The sequence below is a fragment of the Xenopus tropicalis genome, chromosome 7 (genome assembly GCF_000004195.4).
Source record: "Xenopus tropicalis strain Nigerian chromosome 7, UCB_Xtro_10.0, whole genome shotgun sequence".
In the NCBI taxonomy this organism is placed as follows: domain Eukaryota; kingdom Metazoa; phylum Chordata; class Amphibia; order Anura; family Pipidae; genus Xenopus; species Xenopus tropicalis.
Genome location: NC_030683.2, coordinates 132279066 through 132300633, shown reverse-complemented (window position 1 = coordinate 132300633; position 21568 = coordinate 132279066). Strand labels below are relative to the sequence as shown.

Here is a 21568-nt window from a genome sequence, read left to right as displayed (position 1 = left end):
CCCAGGTGTTGGCCCCCAGGGGCCGGATGATCGGATCTGCTTGATTCTGATTGGGCAGATCCCAGAATCCCTGATGCACAATGTGACTCTGTGGACTGGACATAAATACAGGCCTTATACTTGTTCTATTTCCTACTACTGAGTCGCAATTTGCAATCACATTTATTATGGTTTCCTTTCCCCTGAAATTGCACCGTCTGGGGCTGATTAAAGGGAAACCTGCAGGTATTTTAGGGAAAGCTTTGGGGGGGGGGGTCCCCTGTGGCCCTGCACTTTCTGGGGCCCTGCACTTTCTGGGGCCCAATGAGCAGCAGGTGTGAATGTAAAGCCCACAGTGTGTGGTTGAACTGTAACTCCCAGAATCCCCTGGGCTATGTATAATGAGTCGGGAATGGGTCGAACCATTGGACGGACCCCCCTTGCCTGCGCTTATATATTTCTCCCTGATTTATCGAGGCCCCCGCACTGCTGCCCGGATCACTATCCCAGGCGATAGGCCGTCTAAAAATATTTTCCGTTTCCGGTAACCTGACCTGCAAATTAGAGTGAGTTGGGCCCCGGGCCTGACAGCACCTCCTGCCCCTCACTAAACAGGTGCCGGGGGGGGGGGGAGTCGGAAGCAGAAACTGACAGAGAGCCCTCAGCCGACCTTTAGTCTCCGGTACAAACCCGGGATCCCCCTAATGTTCCCCGTGGGGCAGAACCCACTCTCTATCATTGTGGGGAACTGGTGAAACCTTTAGCCCAGGTGCTGGGAGTCGCCGGGGAGGTCGTGGGGCAGTGGTGGTTTAAAGTGATAGAGACTTGTGTATGACTGTGTGTAATCAGGTGATGATGCCCATAGCAACCAATCAGCAATTAGATTTGAACATTCTCCTACAAGTTAGAAAACAAAAGGAAAGATCTGCTTTGTTGCCATGGGCAACATCATCGGAGATATTGGGTTACACACTATAATAAATAAGCCTCTTATTGTTTCCATCTCCATCTTGCCCTACTGCCTCCATCTTGCCCTACTGTCTCCATCTTGCCCTACTGTCTCCATCTTGCCCTACTGTCCCCATCTTGTCCTACTGTCTCCATCTTGTCCTATGTCCCCTCTTGTCTACTGCTCCATCTTGCCCTACTTCTCCATCTTTTCCGACTGTTCCTACTGCTCCATCTTGTCCTACTGTCTCAATCTTTCCTACTGTCTCCTCTTGTCCTACTGTCTCCATCCTTTCCTACTGTCTCCATCTGCCCTTACTGTCTCCATCTTGTCCTACTGTCTCCATCCTACTGTCTCCATCTTGCCCTACTGTCTCCATCTTGTTCCTAAACTGTCTCCTCTTGCCTACGTTCTCATCTTGTCCTACGTCTCCATCTTGCCCCTACTGTCATCCCATCTTGCCCTACTGTCTCCATCTGATCCTAACTTCTCATCTTGCCCTACTCCTCCATCTTGCTACTGTCTCCATCTTTTCCTACCGTCTCCATCTTGTCCTACTGTCTCCATCTTGTCCTACTGTCTCCATCTTGTTCCTACTGTCTCCAACTTGTTCTACTGTCTCCATCTTGCCCTACTGCCTCCATCTGCCCTACTGTCTCCATCTTTCCTCGTCTCCATTCTTTTCCTAATGTCTCCATCTTTCCCTACTGTCTCCCTCTTGCCTACTGTCTCCATCTTCCCTACTTCCCCATCTTTCCTACTGTCTCCATCTGCCCTACTGTTCTTCCCATCTTTGCCCCTACTGTCTCCACTTGCCCTACGTCTCCATCTGCCCTACGTCCCATTCTTGCCCCTACTGTCTCATCTATGCCCTACTGTCTCCCTCTTCCACAATACTGTCTCCATCTTGTCCTACTGTCCTCCATCTTGCCCTACATTCCCCATCTTGCCCACTGTCCCCATCTGCCCCTACTTCTCCATCTTGTTCCTACTGTCTCATCTTGCCCTATGTGCCCATCTTGCACCTACTGGTCTCCATCTTGTCCTACTGTCTCCATCTTGCCCTACTGATCCCCATCTTGCCCTACTGTCCTCCATCTTGCCCTACTGTTCTCCATCTTGCCCTTCTGTCTCCATCCTTTGTCCTACTGTCTCCATCTGCACTACTGTCTCCATTTCTTGCCCCTACTGTCTTCCATCTTGCCCTATGTCGCCATCTTGCCCTACTGTCTCCATCTTTGGTCCTACTGTCTCCATCTTTTCCTACTGTCTCCATCTTGCCCTACTGTGCCCATCTTCCCTACTGTCTCCAACTCTTGTCCTACTGTCTCCAATCTTGCCCTACTTTTCCCCATTTCATTCCCGTTGCTCCATCTTGCCTACTGTCTCCATCTGCCCTTCGTCTCCATCTCCCTACTGTCTCCATCTCTGTCTCCATCTTGCCACTTCTCCATCTTGCCCTACTGTCTCCATCTGCCCTACTGTCTCCATCTTGTTCCTACTGTCTCCATCTTGCCTACTTCTCCATCTTGTCTACTGTCGTCCATCTTTCCCTACTTCTCCATCTTGTCCTACTGTCTCCATTCTTGTCTCCACTCTTGTCCTACTGTTCCATCTTGTCCTACTGTCTCCATTCTTGCCCCTTACTGCTCCATCTTGCGACCTACTGTCTCCATCTGTTCCTACTGTCTCCATCTTGCCCTACTTCCCCATCTTGCCCTACTGTCTCCATCTTGCCCTACTGTCTCCATCTTGCCCTTCTGTCTCCATCTTGTCCTACTGTCTCCATCTTTTCCTACTGTTCTCCATCTTTCCTAATGTCCCATCTTCCCTACTGTCTCCCTCTTGCCCTACTGTCTCCAATCTTGCCCTACTTCCCCATCTTGCCTACTGTCTCCATCTTGCCCTACTGTCTCCATCTTGCCCTACTGTCTCCATCTTGCCCTACTGTCCCCATCTTGCCCTACTGTCCCCATCTTGCCCTACTGTCTCCATCTTGCCTACTGTCTCCATCTTGTCCTACTGTTCTCATTCTTGCCTACTGTCTCCATCTTGCCCTACTGTTCCATCTGTCCTACTGTCTCATCTTGCCCTACTGTCTCCATCTTGCCCTACTGAGTCCATCTTGCCCTACTGTCCCCATCTTGCCCTACTGTCTCCATCTTGCCCTACTGTCTCCATCTTGTCCTACTGTCTCCCTCTTGCCCTACTGTCTCCCTCTTGCCCTACTGTCTCCACCTTGCCCTACTGTCTCCCTCTTGCCCTACTGTCTCCATCTTGCCCTACTGTCTCCATCTTGCCCTACTGTAATACAAACAAATACCAATAAAATGCAGGTTTTATGAAGGCAATAGAGCAAAAACAATAAAAATTCTTCACCATCTTCTTATTTCTGTTTGCTGGGGTCACTCACCTTAGCAACCACGTGCCATTCCAGGTTCCATTTAGGGGGCGGCAGAATAGAGAGAGAAGTAAGACCACTAAGTGCCAGCAGGGATCTGAATCCCACCAAGGGGAATGTTTATAAAAGTCATCTGATTAGAGATGCAAGAGACCAACCAATGAGAATGCTGCTCCCAGCACTGTTAGGGTTCTTGCTGTTATCTTACATAGGGAGACAATTTTGTCAGTTTAACAACGCTGGGCAGTTTGTTGGGCAGTGCCCCCGCTAACAACATGATTTACTGATTGGGCCGGACGCGCCCTGCATTCCCTGTGCCCCGTGTGCCATTCATGCAAAATACGGTGCAGTTTTTTGCACTTTGCGCCCCCCCCCCCCCCTTTGTCTTCAGTGTCGGAATGTAAGATAAGGCTCAGTGTAGAGGTCAAAGCCAGTTGGAAGCAGTGACCCCCCCAGCTCAGTAATCAAACAGCCGGCGGCACTGACACCAATGAGGTCCCACACAAAGGATTAATAATCTACCAGCCCCGGGGGCCCCGGAGGAAACCACTGAATTAACAATGGGACAATGATTTCAGTGGAACAATGAGTGTTGTGCAGGTTATTTAATCTGCCCCGCCCTGGGGGGGGGGGGAGTGTTTGTACAGTTATAGCCGGCGGGGAGCGGCCTCTGTGTGTCATGGGCCGTCTGACTCCGGTGCAGCCAGTCTGAGTCCATGGAGCCCAGTATAGATCAGCATCCAGTCATTATGCTTCCCTACCAGAGAGGGGAAAGAGTTGATACATTGGGTAGAGAAAGGGATCTCACCATCAGCCATAGAAAGGGTTCCTTTACTGTAAAGGCAGTCAGGTTATGGTTCCCTACCAAGAGGGAAGATGATACATTGTGGTGGAGGAAAGGGGATCCACCATCAGCATAGAGGGTTCCTTACTTAAGGGCAGTTCAGGTATGGGTTCCCTACCCAGAGAGGGATGAGTGATACATTGGGGTGGGAGGAAAGAATCTCACCATCAAGCCATAGGAAGGTTCCTTACGAAGGGCAGTCAGGTTATGGTTCCCTACCCAGAGAGGAATGAGTGATACATTGGGTGGGAGGAAAGAATCTCCACCATCACATAGGAAGGGGTTCCTTACTGATAAGGCAGTCAGGTTATGGTGTTCCCTACCCAGAAGAGAATGAGTGAACATTGTGGGTAGGGAGGAAAGGATCACATCAGCATAGGAAGGGTTCCTTACTGTAAGGCAGTTCACGGTTATGGGTCCTACCCGAGAGAAATGAGTGATACATGGGGTGGAGGAAAGGGGATCTCACCATCAGCATAGGAAAGGGGTTCCTTACTGTAAGTGCAGTCAGGTTATGGGTTCCCTACCCCAGAGAGGGGAATGAGTATACCATTGGGTGGAGAAAAGGCGGATCTCACCCATCAGCATAGGAAGGGGTTCCTTACTGTTAAGGCAGTTTCAGTTTATTGGGGTTCCCTACCAGACGAGGAATGAGTGATACAATTGGGGTGAGGAGAAAGGGGATCTCACCATCAGCATAGGAAGGGGTTCCTTACTGTAAGGGCAGTCAGGTTATGGGTTCCCTACCCAGAGAGGGGAATGAGTGATACATTGGGTGAGGGAGGAAAGGGGATCTCACCATCAGCATAGGAAGGGGCTCCTTACTGTAAGGGCAGTCAGGTTATGGGTTCCCTACCCAGAGAGGGGGAATGAGTGATACATTGGGGGGGGAAAGGGATCTCACCATCAGCATAGGAAGGGTTTCCTTACTGTAAGGCAGTCAGGTTATGGGGTTCCCTACCCAGAGAGGGGAATGAGTGATACATTGGGGGGTGGGGAAGGGATCTCCACTATCAGCATAGGAAGGGGTCCTTACTGTAAGGGCAGTCAGGTTTATGGGTTCCCTACCCAGAGAGGGGGAATGAGTGATAAATTGGGGTGGGGAGGAAAGGGGATCTCACCATCAGCATAGGAAGGGGTTCCTTACTGTAAGGGCAGTCAGGTTATGGGATGCCAGTAAGTCTGAATTAGAGAAGAAGAGAGGAGACAGATGACCCCCACAGATTTCGCCCCCAGATTCCCATGCAGACAAGGGGCCTTTGTGCCGGAGCCGAGGGGCCACTGGGAGATGTTTCAGTCGGACGCAGATAAAGATCCATTCAGTCTGACGTAATGTACTGGGGCCCCGAGAGCCCATTATATTGGGGGGATGGGATCTTGTCTCCCCCACACTGGGACCATTGGTGCTTCAGTCTCACCGGGCCCCGTTCCAGGTACCACACCCCCTTGGGGGTTCCAGACACTTTTCCCATATGATGTTCAGAGTTGGTGCCAGAGCACTGGGGCCCCCGGCTGAAACTCCCAGCGTCCCACCAGCAGCAGGAGGGTCCCGGGTCGGCCGCCCCTAATGTGGAAGGAACTGTGTGTTTTCCATCAGGGAATTCCGGCGACTGATTGGTTCCTCACAACATCAAAGTGAGAGGGAGGGGCCGGGAGTCAGTCGCACCCAGACATTGTGTGTACAGTGGCGCTACTGTAACCCCCGGCACCCCGGGCACCCTCTGTGGCACCCCCCACCCATACTGTATGGGTATAAACAGGGAGAGTGAGTGGCATTATTATTGCCCCATTGGCACTGCCCAGTCAGGAAATACCATACCCAGTGCCAATGGGAAATTAAGGTGGGAAACCGAGGAGGGGAATATAAAGAAGGTGAGTCAGTAATGGGGCTACCCAGTAACACCCAGTAATACCAAGTGACACCCAGTATCACCCAGGAACACCCAGTACCACCCAGTACCACCCAGTAACACTGAGAGACACCCAGTAACACCCAGTGCCACTCTGTAACACTGAGAGACACCCAGTAACACTGAGAGACACCCAGTAACACCCGGTGCCACTCTGTAACACTGAGAGACACCCAGTAACACTGAGAGACACCCAGTCGCACCCAGTAACACACAGTGCCACCCTGTAACACTGAGAGACACTCAGTTACACTGAGAGACACCCAGTAACACTGAGAGACACCCAGTTACACTGAGAGACACCCAGTAACACTGAGAGACACTCAGTAACACTGAGAGACACCCAGTAACACTGAGAGACACCCAGTAACACTGAGAGACACCCAGTGCCACCCAGTAACACTGAGAAAGAACATTCCCAGAACACTGAAGACACCCAGTAAACACTGAGAGACATCCCAAGTAAAACACTGAGAGACACCCAGTAACACTGAGAGACACCCAGTGCCACCCAGTAACACTGAGAAACACCCAGTAACACTGAGAGACACCCAGTAACACTGAGAGACACCCAGTAACACTGAGAGACACCCAGTAACACTGAGAGACACCCAGTAACACTGAGAGACACCCAGTAACACTGAGAGAGAACCAGTAACACTGAGAGACACCCAGTGCCACCCAGTAACACTATGAAGAAGGACACCCAAGTAACACTGAGAGGACACCAGTAAACACTGAGAGACACCCAGCTAACACTGACGAGACACCAGCTAACACTGAGAGACATCCCAGTAAACACTAGAGACACAACCAGTAACACTGACACAACACCCAGTAACACGAGAGACACCAGTAACACTGAGAAGACACACCAGTAACACTGAGAGTACACCCAGTTAACACTGAGAGACACCCAGTAACACTTGAGAGGACACCCAGTAACCACACAGTGACCACCCTGTAACACACAGTAGCCACCCTGCTAACACTGAGAGACACCGGAGTGCCACCAGTAACACTGAGAAGACACCCAGTAACACGGAGAGACACCCAGAACACGGAGAGACACAGTAACACGGAGAGACACCCAGGTAACCGGAGAGACACCCAAGTTAACACTGAGAGGCAACACCCAGTAACACCCCAGTGCCACCCGAAGAAACACTGGGAGAGACACCAGTAACACTGAGAGACACCCAGTTAACACCCAGTGCCACCCCCCGTAACACTGAGAGACATCCAGTAACACTGAGAGACACCCAGTAACACTGAGAGACACCCAGTCACACTGAGAGACACCCAGTCACACTGAGAGACACCCAGTCACACTGAGAGACACCAGGTAACACTGAGAGACACCCAGTTACACTGAGAGACACCCAGTAGTACACTGAAGCAGCACCCAGTTACACTATGCAGAGGACCACCCAGTATACACGAGAGACACCCAAGATTTACACTGATAGACACCCAGTTACACTAGAGAGACACCCAGTAAACACATGAGAGGCACCCAGTAACACTGAATACACCCAGTCACACCCAGTAACACTGAGAGACACCTAGTAACACTGCAGAGACACCCAGTTACAACTGCAGAGACCACCCAGTTACACTGCAGAAGGACACCCAGTAACCACTTGAGAACCACCAGTAACAATTGAGAGGACACCCAGTAACACTGCAGATGACACCCAGTAACACTGAGAGACACCCAGTAAACACTGAGAGACACCCGTAACCACTGAGAGGGCACACCCAGTAAACAATGAGGCGAGACACCCAGCTAACACTGAGAGCAACACCAGTAACACATGAGAACACCCAGTTACACTGAGAGACACCAGTACACTGAGAGAACACCCAGTAACACTGAGGACACCCAATAAACACTGAAGAGGACACCCAGTAACACTGAGAGACAAACCAGTCACACCCAGTAACACTCGAGAGACACCCCAAGTAACACCCAGTGCCAACCCAGTAACACCCAGTGCCACCCAGTAACACCCAGTGCCACCCAGTAACACTGCAGAGGACACCCAGTCACACCAGTAACACTGAGAGACACCCAGTCACACCCAGTAAGTAACACTGCAGAGGACACCCAGAAGTCACACCCAGTAACAGCTTGAGAGAACCCAGTAACACCCAGTGCAACCCAGAACACTGAGAGACACCAGTCACACCCCAGTAACACTGAGAACACCCAGTAACACCCAGCTCACACCCAGAACACTGAGAGAGACACGCAGCTTAAATACCCGGGAGTGCCACCCAGTAACACCCAGTGCCACCCAGTAACACTGAGAGACACCCAGTCACACCACGAAACACTGAGAGACACCCAGTCACACCCAGTAACACTGAGAGACACCCAGTAACACCCAGTAACACCCAGTAACACCCAGTGCCACCCAGTAACACTGAGAGACACCCAGTAACACTGAGAGACACCCAGTAACACCCAGTCACACCCAGTAACACTGAGAGACACCCAGTAACACCCAGTCACACCCAGTAACACTGAGAGACACGCAGTGACACCCAGTGACACCCAGTTACACCCAGTCTGCACCTACTGGAACTAATTCACCATAATTGTCTCATTGTTGAATTGTATTGTGTTCCCCCCCCCCCCCCCAGATCCATGCAAAATCATGCGGCGGCCCCCTGGGAGCCGCCTCACTGTCGCCTGCTCCTCGCCCCATTGGCTGCATTCCTGGGGGGTATTTTTGGCCTCTTAAGTCACAGGCGGCGGCTGCTCGGTTATTTCCAGGCACTTGTTGTTTTTATTACTTGCCCTTTGTACCTACTGCCTCCCCTGCTTCACTGCCGGCGTGTTGTACTATAGCGGGGTGTCTGTTACCCCAATATCTCTATATATCTGTAACCTTGTTATGGGCTAAGGGGGCCCAGCCTGGAAGGCCAGTTAGGGGGGAGGTTTTGGGTGGAGTGCTTATTTGTGCCCTGGGTACCCTGGAACTATAGCGGCGGTGGACTGTTACCCAATGTTTCTATATATCTGTAACCTTAGTTATGGCTAAGGGGAGCCCAGCCTGGCAAGAGCAAGTTAGGGGGGGATTGGGGTGAGTAGCTTATTTGTTCCCTGCGTACCCTGAACTATAGACGGCGGTGACTAGTACCCCATGTTTCTATATATCTGTTAACCTTGTTATGGGCCTAAGGGGCCCAGCCTGAAGCCGCCAGTTAGGAGGGATTTTGGGGTGAGTGCTTATTTGTGCCCTTGAGGTTACCCCTGGAACTAAGCGGAGCGTGACTGTGTACCACCAATGTTTCTAATATATCTAGTAACCTTGTTATGGGCTAAGGGGCCCAGCCTGAAGGCAGTTAGGGGGATTTGGGGCCAGTGAGTGCTTATTTGTGCCCTGGGTACCCCTGAGCACACGTGCTATAGCGGGCGGAACTGTTACCAATGTTTTCTATATATTCTGTAACCCTGTGTTATGGGCTAAGGGGCCCAGCCTGAAGGCCCAGTTAGGGGGGCATCTTGGGTGTGAGTGCCTTATTTGTGCCCTGGGGTACCCCTGGAACTATAGCGTGGTGATCTGTTACCCCAATGTTTACTATATATCTGTAACCTGTTATGCCTAAGGGGGGCCCAGCCTGAAGGCCAGTTAGGGGATTTGGGGTGATGCTTATTTGTGCCCTGGCGTACCCCTGGAACTATAGTGGGGTGACTGTTACCCCAATTTTTCTATATATCTGTTAAACCTTGTTATGGGCTAAGGGGCCCAGCCTGAAGGCCAGTTAGGGGGGATTGGCGCGTGAGTGCTTATTGTGCCTGGACCCCTGGAAACCTATAGCGGGTGACTGTTACCCCAATGTTTCTATATATCTGTAACCTTTGTTTATGGCTAAGGGCCCAGCCTGAAGGCCAGTTGCGGGGGGATTTGGCGGTGAGTCTTATTTGTGCCCTGGGTACCCCTGGAAACTATAGCGTGCCTGTGACTACCCAAAATGTTCTATATATCCTGTAACCTTGTTATGGGCTAAGGGGGCCCAGCCTGGCGGCTAATTAGGGGGGGATCTGAATGTAATTACAATACTTGAGAGGAGCTGACTCAGGCCTGATGATTTTCCCTGTTTGGGTTTCCGGGGGAAGCGAAGCCCACCCTACTGTCTGGGAAATGCTACCAATAAATTGCTTGTGTGACAGGTGCAATGACTGGAGGTCGGTAACACCCCCTTAACCTCATATAAACCCCTTTATGGGTGCAACAGCTGAACTATAACTCTTCAGGCAGCTCCCATTGTGGAGCCTTATTGTCCCTAACACTGAAGCTGATGGCAGTGAGGTCTCGGGGTGCAACTTTCTCTCAGGTTCGAGGCACTTTCGCTTGGCCTTTATCAGTTATGTACTAAGCACCCGGAATATGGCCCTTCTGTTTGTATTGCTGTGTGGCCCCAAACAACCCTGCCCCACCCACCCTGTGCTGCCTCTGTTATAGGGAGAGGCACCCAAGTGTTTAGAAGCAGTGAGTAAGTAGGTGCAGGGTGTTACTCCTGGTTATATGGCGGGTGCTGCTCCTGGTTCCTCTCCCAGTAGAGTAGGTGCTGCCCTTGGTTCCTCTCCCAGTAGAGTAGGTGCTGCCCCTGGTTCCTCTCCCAGTAGAGTAGGTGCTGCCCCTGGTTCCTCTCCCAGTAGAGTAGGTGCTGCCCTTGGTTCCTCTCCCAGTAGAGTAGGTGCTGCTCCTGCCGTTCCTCCCAGTAGAGTAGGTGCTGCCCCTGGTTCCTCTCCCAGTAGAGTAGGTGCTGCCCCTGGTTCCTCTCCCAGTAGAGTAGGTGCTGCTCCTTGTTTCTCTCCCAGTAGAGTAGGTGCTGCCCCTGGTTCCTCCCCAGTAGAGTAGGTGCTGCCCCCTGGTTTCTCCCCAGTAGAGTAGGGTGCTGCTCCTGGTTCCTCTCCCAGTAGAGTAGGTGCTTGCCCTGGTTCCCCTCCCAGTAGAGTAGGTGCTGCCCCTGGTTCCTCCCCAGTAGAGTAGGTGCTGCCCCTGGTTCCTCCCCAGTAGAGTAGATGCTGCCCCCTGGTCCTCCCCCAGTAGAGTAGGTGCTGCCCCTGGTTCCTCTCCCAGTAGAGTAGGTGTTGCTCCTGGTTCTTCTCCAGTAGAGTAGGTGCTGCCTCCTGGTTCCTCTCCCAGTAGAGTAGATGCTGCCCATGGTTCCTCTCCCAGTAGAGTAGGTGCTGCTCCTGGTTCCTCTCCCAGTAGAGTAGGTGCTGCCCCTGGTTCTTCTTCCAGTAGAGTAGGTGCTGCCTGCCCTGGTTCCTCTCCCAGTAGAGTAGGTGCTGCTTCTTGTTCCTCCCCCAGTAGAGTAGGTGTTGCTCCTGGTTCCTCTCCCAGTAGAGTAGGTTCTGCTCCTGGTTCCTCCCCCAATAGAGTAGGTGCTGCCCCTGGTTCCTCTCCCAGTAGAGTAGATGCTGCCCCTGGTTCCTCTCCCAGTAGAGTAGGTGCTGCTCCTGGTTCCTCTCCCAGTAGAGTAGGTGCTGCTCCTGGTTCCTCCCCCAGTAGAGTAGGGGCTGCTCCTGGTTCCTCCCCCAGTAGAGTAGGTGCTGCTCCTGGTCCCTCTCCCAGTATAGTAGGTGCTGCTCCTGGTTCCTCTCCCAGTAGAGTAGGTGCTGCTCCTGATTCCTCTCCCAGTAGAGTAGTTGCTGCCACTGGTTCCTCTCCCAGTAGAGTAGGTGCTGCCCCTGGTTCCTCTCCCAGTAGAGTAGGTGCTGCTCCTGGTTCCTCCCCCAGTAGAGTAGGCGTTCTGCCCCTGGTTCCTCCCCCAGTAGAGTAGGTTCTGCCCCTGCTTCCTCCCCCAGAGAGTAGGTTCTGCTCACTGGTTCCATCTCCCAGTAGAGTAGGTTCTGCTCTTGTTTCCTCTCCCAGTAGAGTAGGTGCTGCTCCTGCGTTCCTCTCCCAGTAGAGTAGGTGCTGCTGCTCCCTGGTTCCTCGTCCCAGTAGAGTAGGTTCTGCCCCTGGTTCCTCCCCCAGTAGAGTAGGTTCTGCTCCTGGTTCCTCTCCCAGTAGAGTAGATTCTGCTCTTGGTTCCTCTCCCAGTAGAGTAGGTTCTGCTCTTGGTTCCTCTCCCAGTAGAGTAGGTGCTGCCCCTGGTTCCTCTCCCAGTAGAGTAGGTTCTGCTCCTGGTTCCTCTCCCAGTAGAGTAGGTTCTGCTCCTGGTTCCTCTCCCAGTAGAGTAGGTTCTGCCCCTGGTTCCTCTCCCAGTAGAGTAGGTTCTGCTCCTGGTTCCTCTCCCAGTAGAGTAGGTTCTGCCCCTGGTTCCTCTCCCAGTAGAGTAGGTTCTGCCCCTGGTTCCTCTCCCAGTAGAGTATGTTCTGCTCCTGGTTCCTCTCCCAGTAGAGTAGGTTCTGCCCCTGGTTCCTCTCCCAGTAGAGTAGGTTCTGCCCCTGGTTCCTCTCCCAGTAGAGTAGGTGCTGCTCCTGGTTCCTCTCCCAGTAGAGTAGGTTCTGCCCCTGGTTCCTCTCCCAGTAGAGTAGGTTCTGCTCCTGGTTCCTCTCCCAGTAGAGTAGGTTCTGCTCCTGGTTCCTCTCCCAGTAGAGTAGGTGCTGCTCTTAGTTCCTCTTGGCAGGGTGGGTACCTGGAAGGCACAAGGGGGGGGGGTTTCGGGGCCATTGCAGGTGACAGCTGAGAGATCCTGGCCCCCCACAGAGCAGAGGGGGCACACAATGCCCGGCTCTGTTTCAGGCCCGGGGGGCTCCCCGTGGGTGGCTGTGCCCCCCTGTTATACCTGTGGCTCATTGTCTGCCTTGTGGTTTTGTAGCAGACACCACATTCCCTAGCGTCCCACTGGCAGACGGTGCTGGGAGCCTGGGGGGGTGCTGGGAGAGTGAGTAATGGGTCGGGTTACTTAGTGGGACATAAAGAATCCATACATCGCGCACACCTGCCCCCCAAAATACTGCTCACCCCCACCTCTATCCAATGAGGAGAACTGTAATAACTGCTGTTGTTTTACTAGTTATTAACTGGTTGCCATGGCTACTGCCCCATGCAGACCAACCGCAGAGTTGCATAGATTACTTCCTTCTGCAATTTCATTCATTAAAGGTGTACTTTCCCTTTAAAGTCAGGTCTCTTGCCTTTAGGTCTCTATAGAAAGCAGCTTAGGAGACCGTGCCCTGACAGTGTCGGCGTATGGAATGAGCTGCTGGGGGTTAACTTGCCCTTGGCTGCGGGCGTTTCCTCGGCTCATTGGGGCTTATATAGAGTTTCCTTCCTACTGACCCTCGGCGCTGGGAGTCGGCCCAGAATCCTTGGCAGGCGGAATGCCACTCCCGGGGCCTTGCTTGAATTCCCGGCCGCTTACCTCCTGTCTGGGGAGTCGGAAACGGGGGGGGGGGCGGGGGGGGAATTGCACGGCATCCTTACGTAAACATAAAATGGGATGGAGCTTGGGGCGCCCTTGGGCATTGTGGCCGGATTACTAGACAGGGGTAAGTGCGGGTGCTGAGGGTAAATGCATCCTCTCTGGGGTAACTAAGCACAGGCAGGATAAATGGACAGGGGTAAACAGTGTAGGTTGGGGTGTGGGGTATGTAGGAAGTGGCAAGGATAGGGAATAGGTAAACAGTGTCTAAGGTTGGGGTGTGGGTACATAGGAGTGGCAGGATAATGGGTAACAGTTGTAGGGTGGGGTGTGGCGGTACGTAGAGGCAGGGATAATGACAGCGTACAGTGTAGCCGTTGGGCTGGAGGTATGTAGGAGTGGCAGGGATAATGGCGAGGTAACCAGTGTAGGGTTGGGTTGTGGTATGTAGGGTGGCAGGAAATGGTGGTACAGTGTTAGTCTGGGGTGTGGGGTACGTAGGAGTGGCAGGGAATAGGGGTAACATGTAGTTGCGGTGTGCGGGATGTAGGAGTGGCAGATAAGTGGTAACAGGTAGGGAGTTGGGGTGTTGGGTACGAGGAGTAGCAGGGATAGCGGTAACAGTGTTAGGTGGGGTGTGGCGATGTAGGAGTGCAGGGGATTAGGTAGAAGGTAACAGTGTAGGTGGGGTCTGTAGGGGTACGTCAGGAGTGGCAGCGATTAATGCGGGTAACAGTGTAGGTTGGGGTGTGGAGGTACGTAGAAGTGGCAAGGGGAAAGAGTAAACAGTGTAGGTTGGGGCTGGCGGTTAACATAGGAGTCGGCAGGCGATAGATGGGGTAACAGTGTAGGTTGGCTTGGGTGGGGTCACATAGGAGAAGTGGCCAGGGATAATGCGGGTTAACAGTGTAGGTTGGGTGTGGCGTACATAGGAGTGCAGGGATAATGGGTAACAGTGTAGGTTGGGGTGTGGGTACATAGGAGTGGCAGCGGGATAAATGGGGTAACAGGCTAGAAATGAACGTTGGGTGTGGGGCGATTACATAGGGGTGGCAGGGATAATGGAGTGGTAACAGTGTAGGTTGGCGTGCTGGGGTATAGTAGGCAGTTGGCAGGTGAAGGGATCGGGTGGAACAGTGTGGTTTGGGTTGTGGGGTATGTAGGAGTGGCAGGTAGAGACTCCGGTAACAGTGTAGGTTGGGGTGAAAACAGGCAATCTTACCACAAAGTTCAAAAAAGCAGAGCACCAGACGGTATGTAGGAGCTGGCAGGATAGGGGTTCACAAGTGTAGCGTTGGGGTGTGGGTATGTGGAGTGCGCAGGATAATGGTATGGTTAACAGTTAGCGTTGGGTGTTGGGTACTATAGGAGTGCAGGGATAGGTGGTAACAGTGTAGCGTTGGGGTGTGGCTTGGTTACGTAGGAGTGACAGGATAATGGGGTAACAGGTGAGGTTGGGTTGGGAGGGATGTAGAGTGGCAGGGATAGGGTCGGTTAACAGTGTAGGTTGGGGGTGGGGTATGTAAGGACGGAGTGCAGGGATAATGGCGGTAACAGTGATAGGTTGGGGTGTGGGTATGTAGAAGTGCAGGGATTAGGGGTAACAGTGTAGTTGGTGTGGGTATGTGGAGTAGGCAGGGATAATGGGGGGTAACAGTGTTTTAGTTGGGGTGTGGGGTATGTAGCGAGTGGCAGGATAATGGGTAACATTGTTAGGTGGGGTGTGGCGTACGTCAGGAGTGAGCAGGATAGGGTGGTAACAGTGTAGCTGTAATGGCGGTGTGGGGTAGTAGGAGTGGCAGGGATAGGAGGCCCGCTAACAGTGTAGGTTGGGGGGTATGTAGGAGTGCAGGTAGGGGGTAACAGGTAGGTTGGGTATTGGGTATGTAGGAAGTGCAGGGAGGTAGGGCCTGCGGTAACACTGTAGGTTGGGGTTGTGAGGCGCTATGTAGAGTGGCAGGGATAGGGGGTACAGTGTAGTCGTTGGGGTGCTGGGGGTATGTAGGATGGCAGGGATAGGGGGTACAGTGTAGATTGCGAGGTGTGGGTATGCAGAGAGTGGCAGGGATAGGGGTTAACAGTTGTAGCGTGGGTGTTGGGTACGTTAGGAGTGGCAGGGATTAGGGGCAGGGTAACAGCTGATAGGTGGAGGCTGTGGGTATGTAGGAGTATGGCAGGGATAAGGACGCGTAACAGTGTTAGGTGGAGGTGTGGTACGTAGAGTGCAGATAGGCATGGGTAAACAGTGTAGCGTTGGCAAGGTTGTGGGTACGGTAGGAGTTGGCAGGGATAATGGGTAACAGTGTAGCCGTTGGGGTGTTGGGTACGTATAGGAGATGCGCCAGGATAGTAACCCGGGGTAACAGTGTATGTTGGGTGTTGGGTATCGAGGAGTGGCAGGGATAGGGGAGTAACAGTGTAGGTTGGGGTGTGGGGTATGTAGGAGTGGCAGGGATAGGGGGTAACAGTGTAGGTTGGGGTGTGGGGTATGTAGGAGTGGCAGGGATAGGGGTAACAGTGTAGGTTGGGGTGTGGGGTACGTAGGAGTGGCAGGGATAATGCGGGTTTACCAGTGTAGGTTGGGGTGTGCGGTCGTTAGGAGTGCAGGGATTAGGCGAGTTGGTAACAGCTGTAGGTCTGGGGTTGTGGGTACGTAGCGAGTGGCAGCGGATAATGGGTACGGCACGTACAGTGTAGGTTGGGGTGTTGGCGTACCGTAGGAGTGGCAGGATAGGGGGGGTAACAGTTGTAGGTTTGGGTGTTGGGACGTAGTGAGTGGCAGGGATAGGGCCGGTAACAGTGTAGGTTACGGGGTGTGGGTATTAGAGGCAGGATTAGGGGAGGAAACATGTGTAGGTTGGTGGTGGGCGTATGTAGGAAGTGGCAGGGATTTAGGCGGAAACAGTGTAGGTTGGGTGTGGGTGATTGTAGGAAGTGGCAGGGATAGGGTAACAGTGTAGGTTGGTGTGGTGGGGGTATGTAGGAGTGGCAGGATAGAGGAGGGTAACAGTGTAGCGTTGCCGGGTGGGTACATAGGAGTGCAGGTAGGGGGTAACAGCTGTAGGTTGGGTGTGGGTATGTAAGGAGTGGCCAGGGATAGGGGGTAAACAGTCGTAGGTTGGGGCATGTGCGCGTAGTAGAGTGGCAGCGGAAGGGGAGGTATACAGCTGTAGGTGGGTGCTGGGGTCCGTAGGAGTGCAGGGATTAATGGGGTAACAGTGTAGGTTGGGGTGTGGGGTACGTAGGAGTGGCAGGGATAATGGGTAACAGTGTAGGTTGGGGTGTGGGGTACGTAGGAGTGGCAGGGATAATGGGGTAACAGTGTAGGTTGGGGTGTGGGGTACGTAGGAGTGGCAGGGATAATGGGGTAACAGTGAGGTTGGGGTGATGGGGTAGTAGGCAGTGGGCAGGGATAAGGCCGGTAACATGTTAGGTGGGGTGTGGGGTACGTTAGGAGTGCAGGATAAGCGGGTAACAGTGTAGGCTCGGGTCTGTGGGGTATGAGGGCCTATATGTGCCCCCCCAGTGCAGGGCTATATTGTGCCCCCCCCATTGCAGCGGCCTATATGCCTGGCCCCCCCCCCCCGGCGGAGGGACTATATGGTGCCCCCCCCATTGCAGGGCTATATGTGCCCCCTGGTGCAGGGCTATATGTGCCCCCTGGTGCAGGGCTCTATGTGCAGATATTTATGGGGCAGGATGGCTGGTGCTGCCACCAAAGGGTTAATAGTTAATGAGAAGATTTCCCCTTTAAGCCCCATTAAGGGAGAGGACGAGCCCCGGCGCACGTAGGGTGAGCGGCACCAGAACTAGAGGAGAATATTCCCTTTCTTTGGTTCTTTGGGTCGGGGAGACTGAGTCACGGCAGGGAATGTGTCCGACGTGCCTGGAACAGAACCTTCGGCCAGAAATGCTCTTAACCCTTTGGGCTGCAGGGACTCCCGGGCGGTTCTGCCCAGCCAGTGCCACTGTGCCAGGGTTACCAGACTGGACCGGGGGCACCTCTGATACTGATACCATTAAATCCAGTGCAGACTGGGACCCCCGCCAGTCACTCCCATTCAAATAATGTCATTAAATGGTGACAGGTTTTATTTCCCCTTTAAAATCAGTGCGGGTTTGCCATCAGGTCACATGGGCGGCCCTGTTGGGCCTGATCCAATCTCCGGTTCTTCTCATTTCCTGCTCTTGCAACTCCCCCCGTCTCCACTTCCAGGGGGAATCTTATGGACCAGTGATGCCTGTGCCCCTGCCCTACAGAGGTACCGGGCCGGTACTGACTGGGCACCAGATTGGTACCTACCACTGGGCTGGGTCACTGGGACTTGTTTCTGTGCTTGTTTGTTGGTTTATGTGCTGGTTCCTGAGGTTCTGGAGAGGTTCTGGACTGTCCAGGTTCTGGGGGGGGAGGGATAGAGGTGGATACGACACCAGAACACATGATACTAATTTGGATATGGGGGTACAGAACTGCGCTGTATAGGAACCTTCAAGATTCTGTGAGGTTCTATTGGGCAGGGTTGGAACTTTCCCGTTTCCATTGGGGTCACTGGGTTTCTCAGCGCCGCGTCTCTAGGAATCAGTCTGGCAGCTCCTTCCTGGCCCAGTCTGAGTATTCCCGGGATAATGTGCCCGGGGGCCCAGTATATTCCCTGCTGCCCGGGGGCCCCAGTATATTCCCTGCCCGGGGGCCCAGTATATTCCCTGCCCGGGGGCCCAGTATATTCCCTGCTGCCCGGGGGCCCCAGTATACTCCCTGCCCGGGGGCCCAGTATATTCCCTGCCCGGGGGCCCAGTATATTCCCTGCCCAGCGGGGCCCAGTATATTCCCTGCCGCGGGCGCCCAGTATATTCCCTGCTGCCCGGGGGCCCCAGTATATTCCCTGCCGGAGGGCCCCAGTATATTCCCTGCCCCGAGGCGCCCAGTATATTCCCTGCCCGGGGGACCGGAGGTAAATTCCCTGCCCGGGGTCCCTGTATATTTCCCTGCCGCGGGGCCAGTATATTCCCTGCCCGGGGCCCTGTATATTCCTGCCCGGGGGGCCCCAGTAATTCCCTGCCCGGGCGGCCCCAAGGTAGGTATTCCCTCTGCCCGGGCGGGCCCTGTATATTCCCTGGCCCGGGGGGCCCTGTATATTCCCTGCCCGGGGGCCTGTATATTCCCTGCCCCACGGGGGCCCTGTATATTCCCTGCTGCCCGCGGGGCCCTGTTATATTCCCTGCCCGGGGCCCTGTATTATTCCCTTGCCCGGGGAGCCCTGTATATCCCTGATTCCCGGGGCCCTGATATATTCCCTGCCCGGGGGCCCCAGTATATTCCCTGCCGGGGGCACCTGTATGATTCCCTGCGCCGGGGCCCTGATATTCCCTTGCCCGGGGGCTCCCTGTTATATTCCCTGCCTCCCGGGGCCCTGTATATTCCCTGCCGGGGGCCCGTATATTCCTGCGCCGGGGGCCCTGTATATTCCCTGCCCGGGGGCCCTGTATATTCCCTGCCCGGGGGCCCAGTATATTCCCTGCCCGGGGGCCCTGTATATTCCCTGCCCGGGGGCCCTGTATATTCCCTGCCCGGGGGCCCAGTTTATTCCCTGCCGGGGGCCCTGTATATTCCCTGCCGCGGGCCCTGTAATGATTCCCTTGCCCGGGGGCCCATGTTATATTCCCTGCCCGGGGGCCCCTGTATATTCCCTGCCGGGGGCCCTGTATATTCCCGCCCGGGGCCCTTATATTCCCTGCCCGGGGCCCAGTATTCCCTGCCCGGGGCCCTGTATATTCCCTGCCGGGGGCCCTGTATATTCCCTGCCCGGCGCGGCCCTGTATATTCCCTGCTCCTGGGCGGCCCAGTATATCCCGCCCGGGGGGCCCTGTATATTCCCTGCCCCCGGGGGCCCAGTATATCCCTGCCCGGCGGCCCTGTATGATTTTCCCCTGCCCGGGGGCCCTGTATATTCCCTGCCCGGGGGCCCAGTTTATTCCCTGCCCGGGGGCGCTGTATATTCCCTGCCCGGGGGCCCTGTATATTCCAATAGCCAATGCCAATAGGTGGGTCAGTGACCCCCTTAGTTGCACCCTATTTCCTACCCTTTCCCTGGGTCCCTGTGACTGTGGCCCTTGCTCAGGTTCCGGGGTCCATTAACCCATGAGTTGCTGGCTAGTTCCTGTGTCTCCATGGAGACAGTGAGTGGGCACCGTGCCACCCTGGGTGGGTAATTACTGCACGGGTCGCCAACTTGCCCCCCCTCCCCCGTCGCTTCTCAGGGGCCCGGCCCTTTCATGTCGCCGCTCAATCCCTTTGTTGCTCTGTCCCCCCCCCATGTCTCTCCCAGCAAAGTGCTGCCCTGGCACATTCCTGCCCTGCCCCGGGGGGGGGGGGAGGGATCTGCCCCAGGGTAAATGGGCTCAGCAGGGCTGGGATGGCACCAGAGGTGACAGGGGGGGGCATTAAAGCTTGATCTTATAGCCAGTGGGGAAGTTTTTAATATAAGTTAACAGTGGCCTGAGATCGGTGGCATCTCAGTTACCTCCCTAGGGGGGGGGGGGCTCAGCCGGGGGTAACCTACTGCGGAAAATTTCTGCATTCCGGCAAGTCTGAGAATGGAAAGTATTTGTATGAATCCATCAATTATTCCTGTCTGTGATCTCACCCCCCCGGCCCCCCCCGATGCCCCCTCACTATTCCTACCCCATATTATTGCCCCCCGTCCATCTCACTATTCCCACCCCATATTATTGCCCCCCGTCCATCTCACTTTCCCCACCCCATATTATTGCCCCCCTTCCATTCTCCACTGTTCCTACCCCATATTATTGCCCCTGTCCATCTCACTATTCCTACCCCATATTATTGCCCTCTTCCATCATCACATGTTTCCCGTACCCCACTATTCAATTGCCCCTTTCCATTTCTTCCATCTAATTCACTACCCCAAATATTTTAAGTTGGCCCCTGTGCGTCCCATCACTTCACTATTCATCTTGGACCCCATTTTAAATATTATTTTGCCCCCACTTCATTGCTCCTATGTCTTATTCACTGGTTATCCCATATTATTGCCCCCGTCCATCCACTATTCCTACCCCATTAATTATTGCCTTCCCCCTTCCATCTCACTATAAGTCTCCTACCCATATATTTATTTTGCCCCCATTTCCGGTCACACCATTCTTCTACGCCAGTGAGGCTTCATCTACCCCATATTATTGCCCCCTGTCCTTCTCACTATTCCTACCCCATATTATTGCTCCCCCGTGCCATCTCCACATATTCTCTTTACGCCCGCATATATTGACCCCCGTACCAGTCTCGACTATTCCTACGCACATATTATTGCCCCCCGTCCATCTCACTATTCCTACCCCATATTATTTGCCCCTCCTTCCAATTCTCGGACTATCCCTACCCCCTCTTATTACTTGCCCCCACCTCTCCATACTCCACTATTCCTACCCCATATTATTTTGCCCCCTGGTCCATCTCAACTGTTCCTACCCATTATTATTGCCCCTTTCACATCTCACGTATTCGCTACCCCATATTATTCTGCCCCTGTCCATCTCACTATTTCCCTACCCCATATTATTCGCCCAACCTAGATCCAATCTAACATTCGTATTTTTCCACACCTACCCCAGATTATATAGCCCCCTGTCCATCTCACTATTCCTACCCCATATTATTGCCCCTGTCCATCTCACTATTCCTACCCCATATTATTGCCCCCTGTCCATCTCACTATTCCTACCCCATATTATTGCCCCCCGTCCATCTCACTATTCCTACCCCATATTATTGCCCCCCGTCCATCTCACTATTCCTACCCCATATTATTGCCCCTGTCCATCTCACTGTTGCGACTCCCGTGTACCCTGCGGCACTGACCGGCTGTTTCCATGTTGCAGGGAGTTGCGAGTTCCAGGGGGTTGGATGAAGTTTATTTCCCCGATGGGGAGTCGGACGCACGGACGGGGCAGAACGCCTGGCGCTACGGAGATTTGGCCGACGATGAAGACTTTGCGGCAGATGAAGCCTCAGGGGGTAAGTGATTATAGTGGCACGCTTGTTGCCCCGGGGGGAAGCTCTGTGTCTCTCAGGGGATTGTGGGAAATGTAGTGCAGTGCAGACTAAATAACTGGTGTATTTGGGGCTCTTTAGC

At 53.8% G+C, this 21568-nt stretch overlaps 1 protein-coding gene across 11 annotated transcripts in view; it reads left to right on the top strand.

Annotated features, from left to right (window-relative positions):
* hspg2 (heparan sulfate proteoglycan 2) overlaps positions 1–21568 on the top strand; it is a 142111-nt gene that overhangs the window by 23844 nt on the left and 96699 nt on the right. For all 11 annotated transcript variants that reach the window (XM_031906770.1, XM_031906766.1, XM_031906772.1 and 8 more), the window contains exon 2: positions 21315–21450. In XM_031906770.1, the coding sequence (XP_031762630.1) occupies positions 21315–21450 (136 nt within the window). The remainder of the gene's footprint in view (positions 1–21314; positions 21451–21568) is intronic.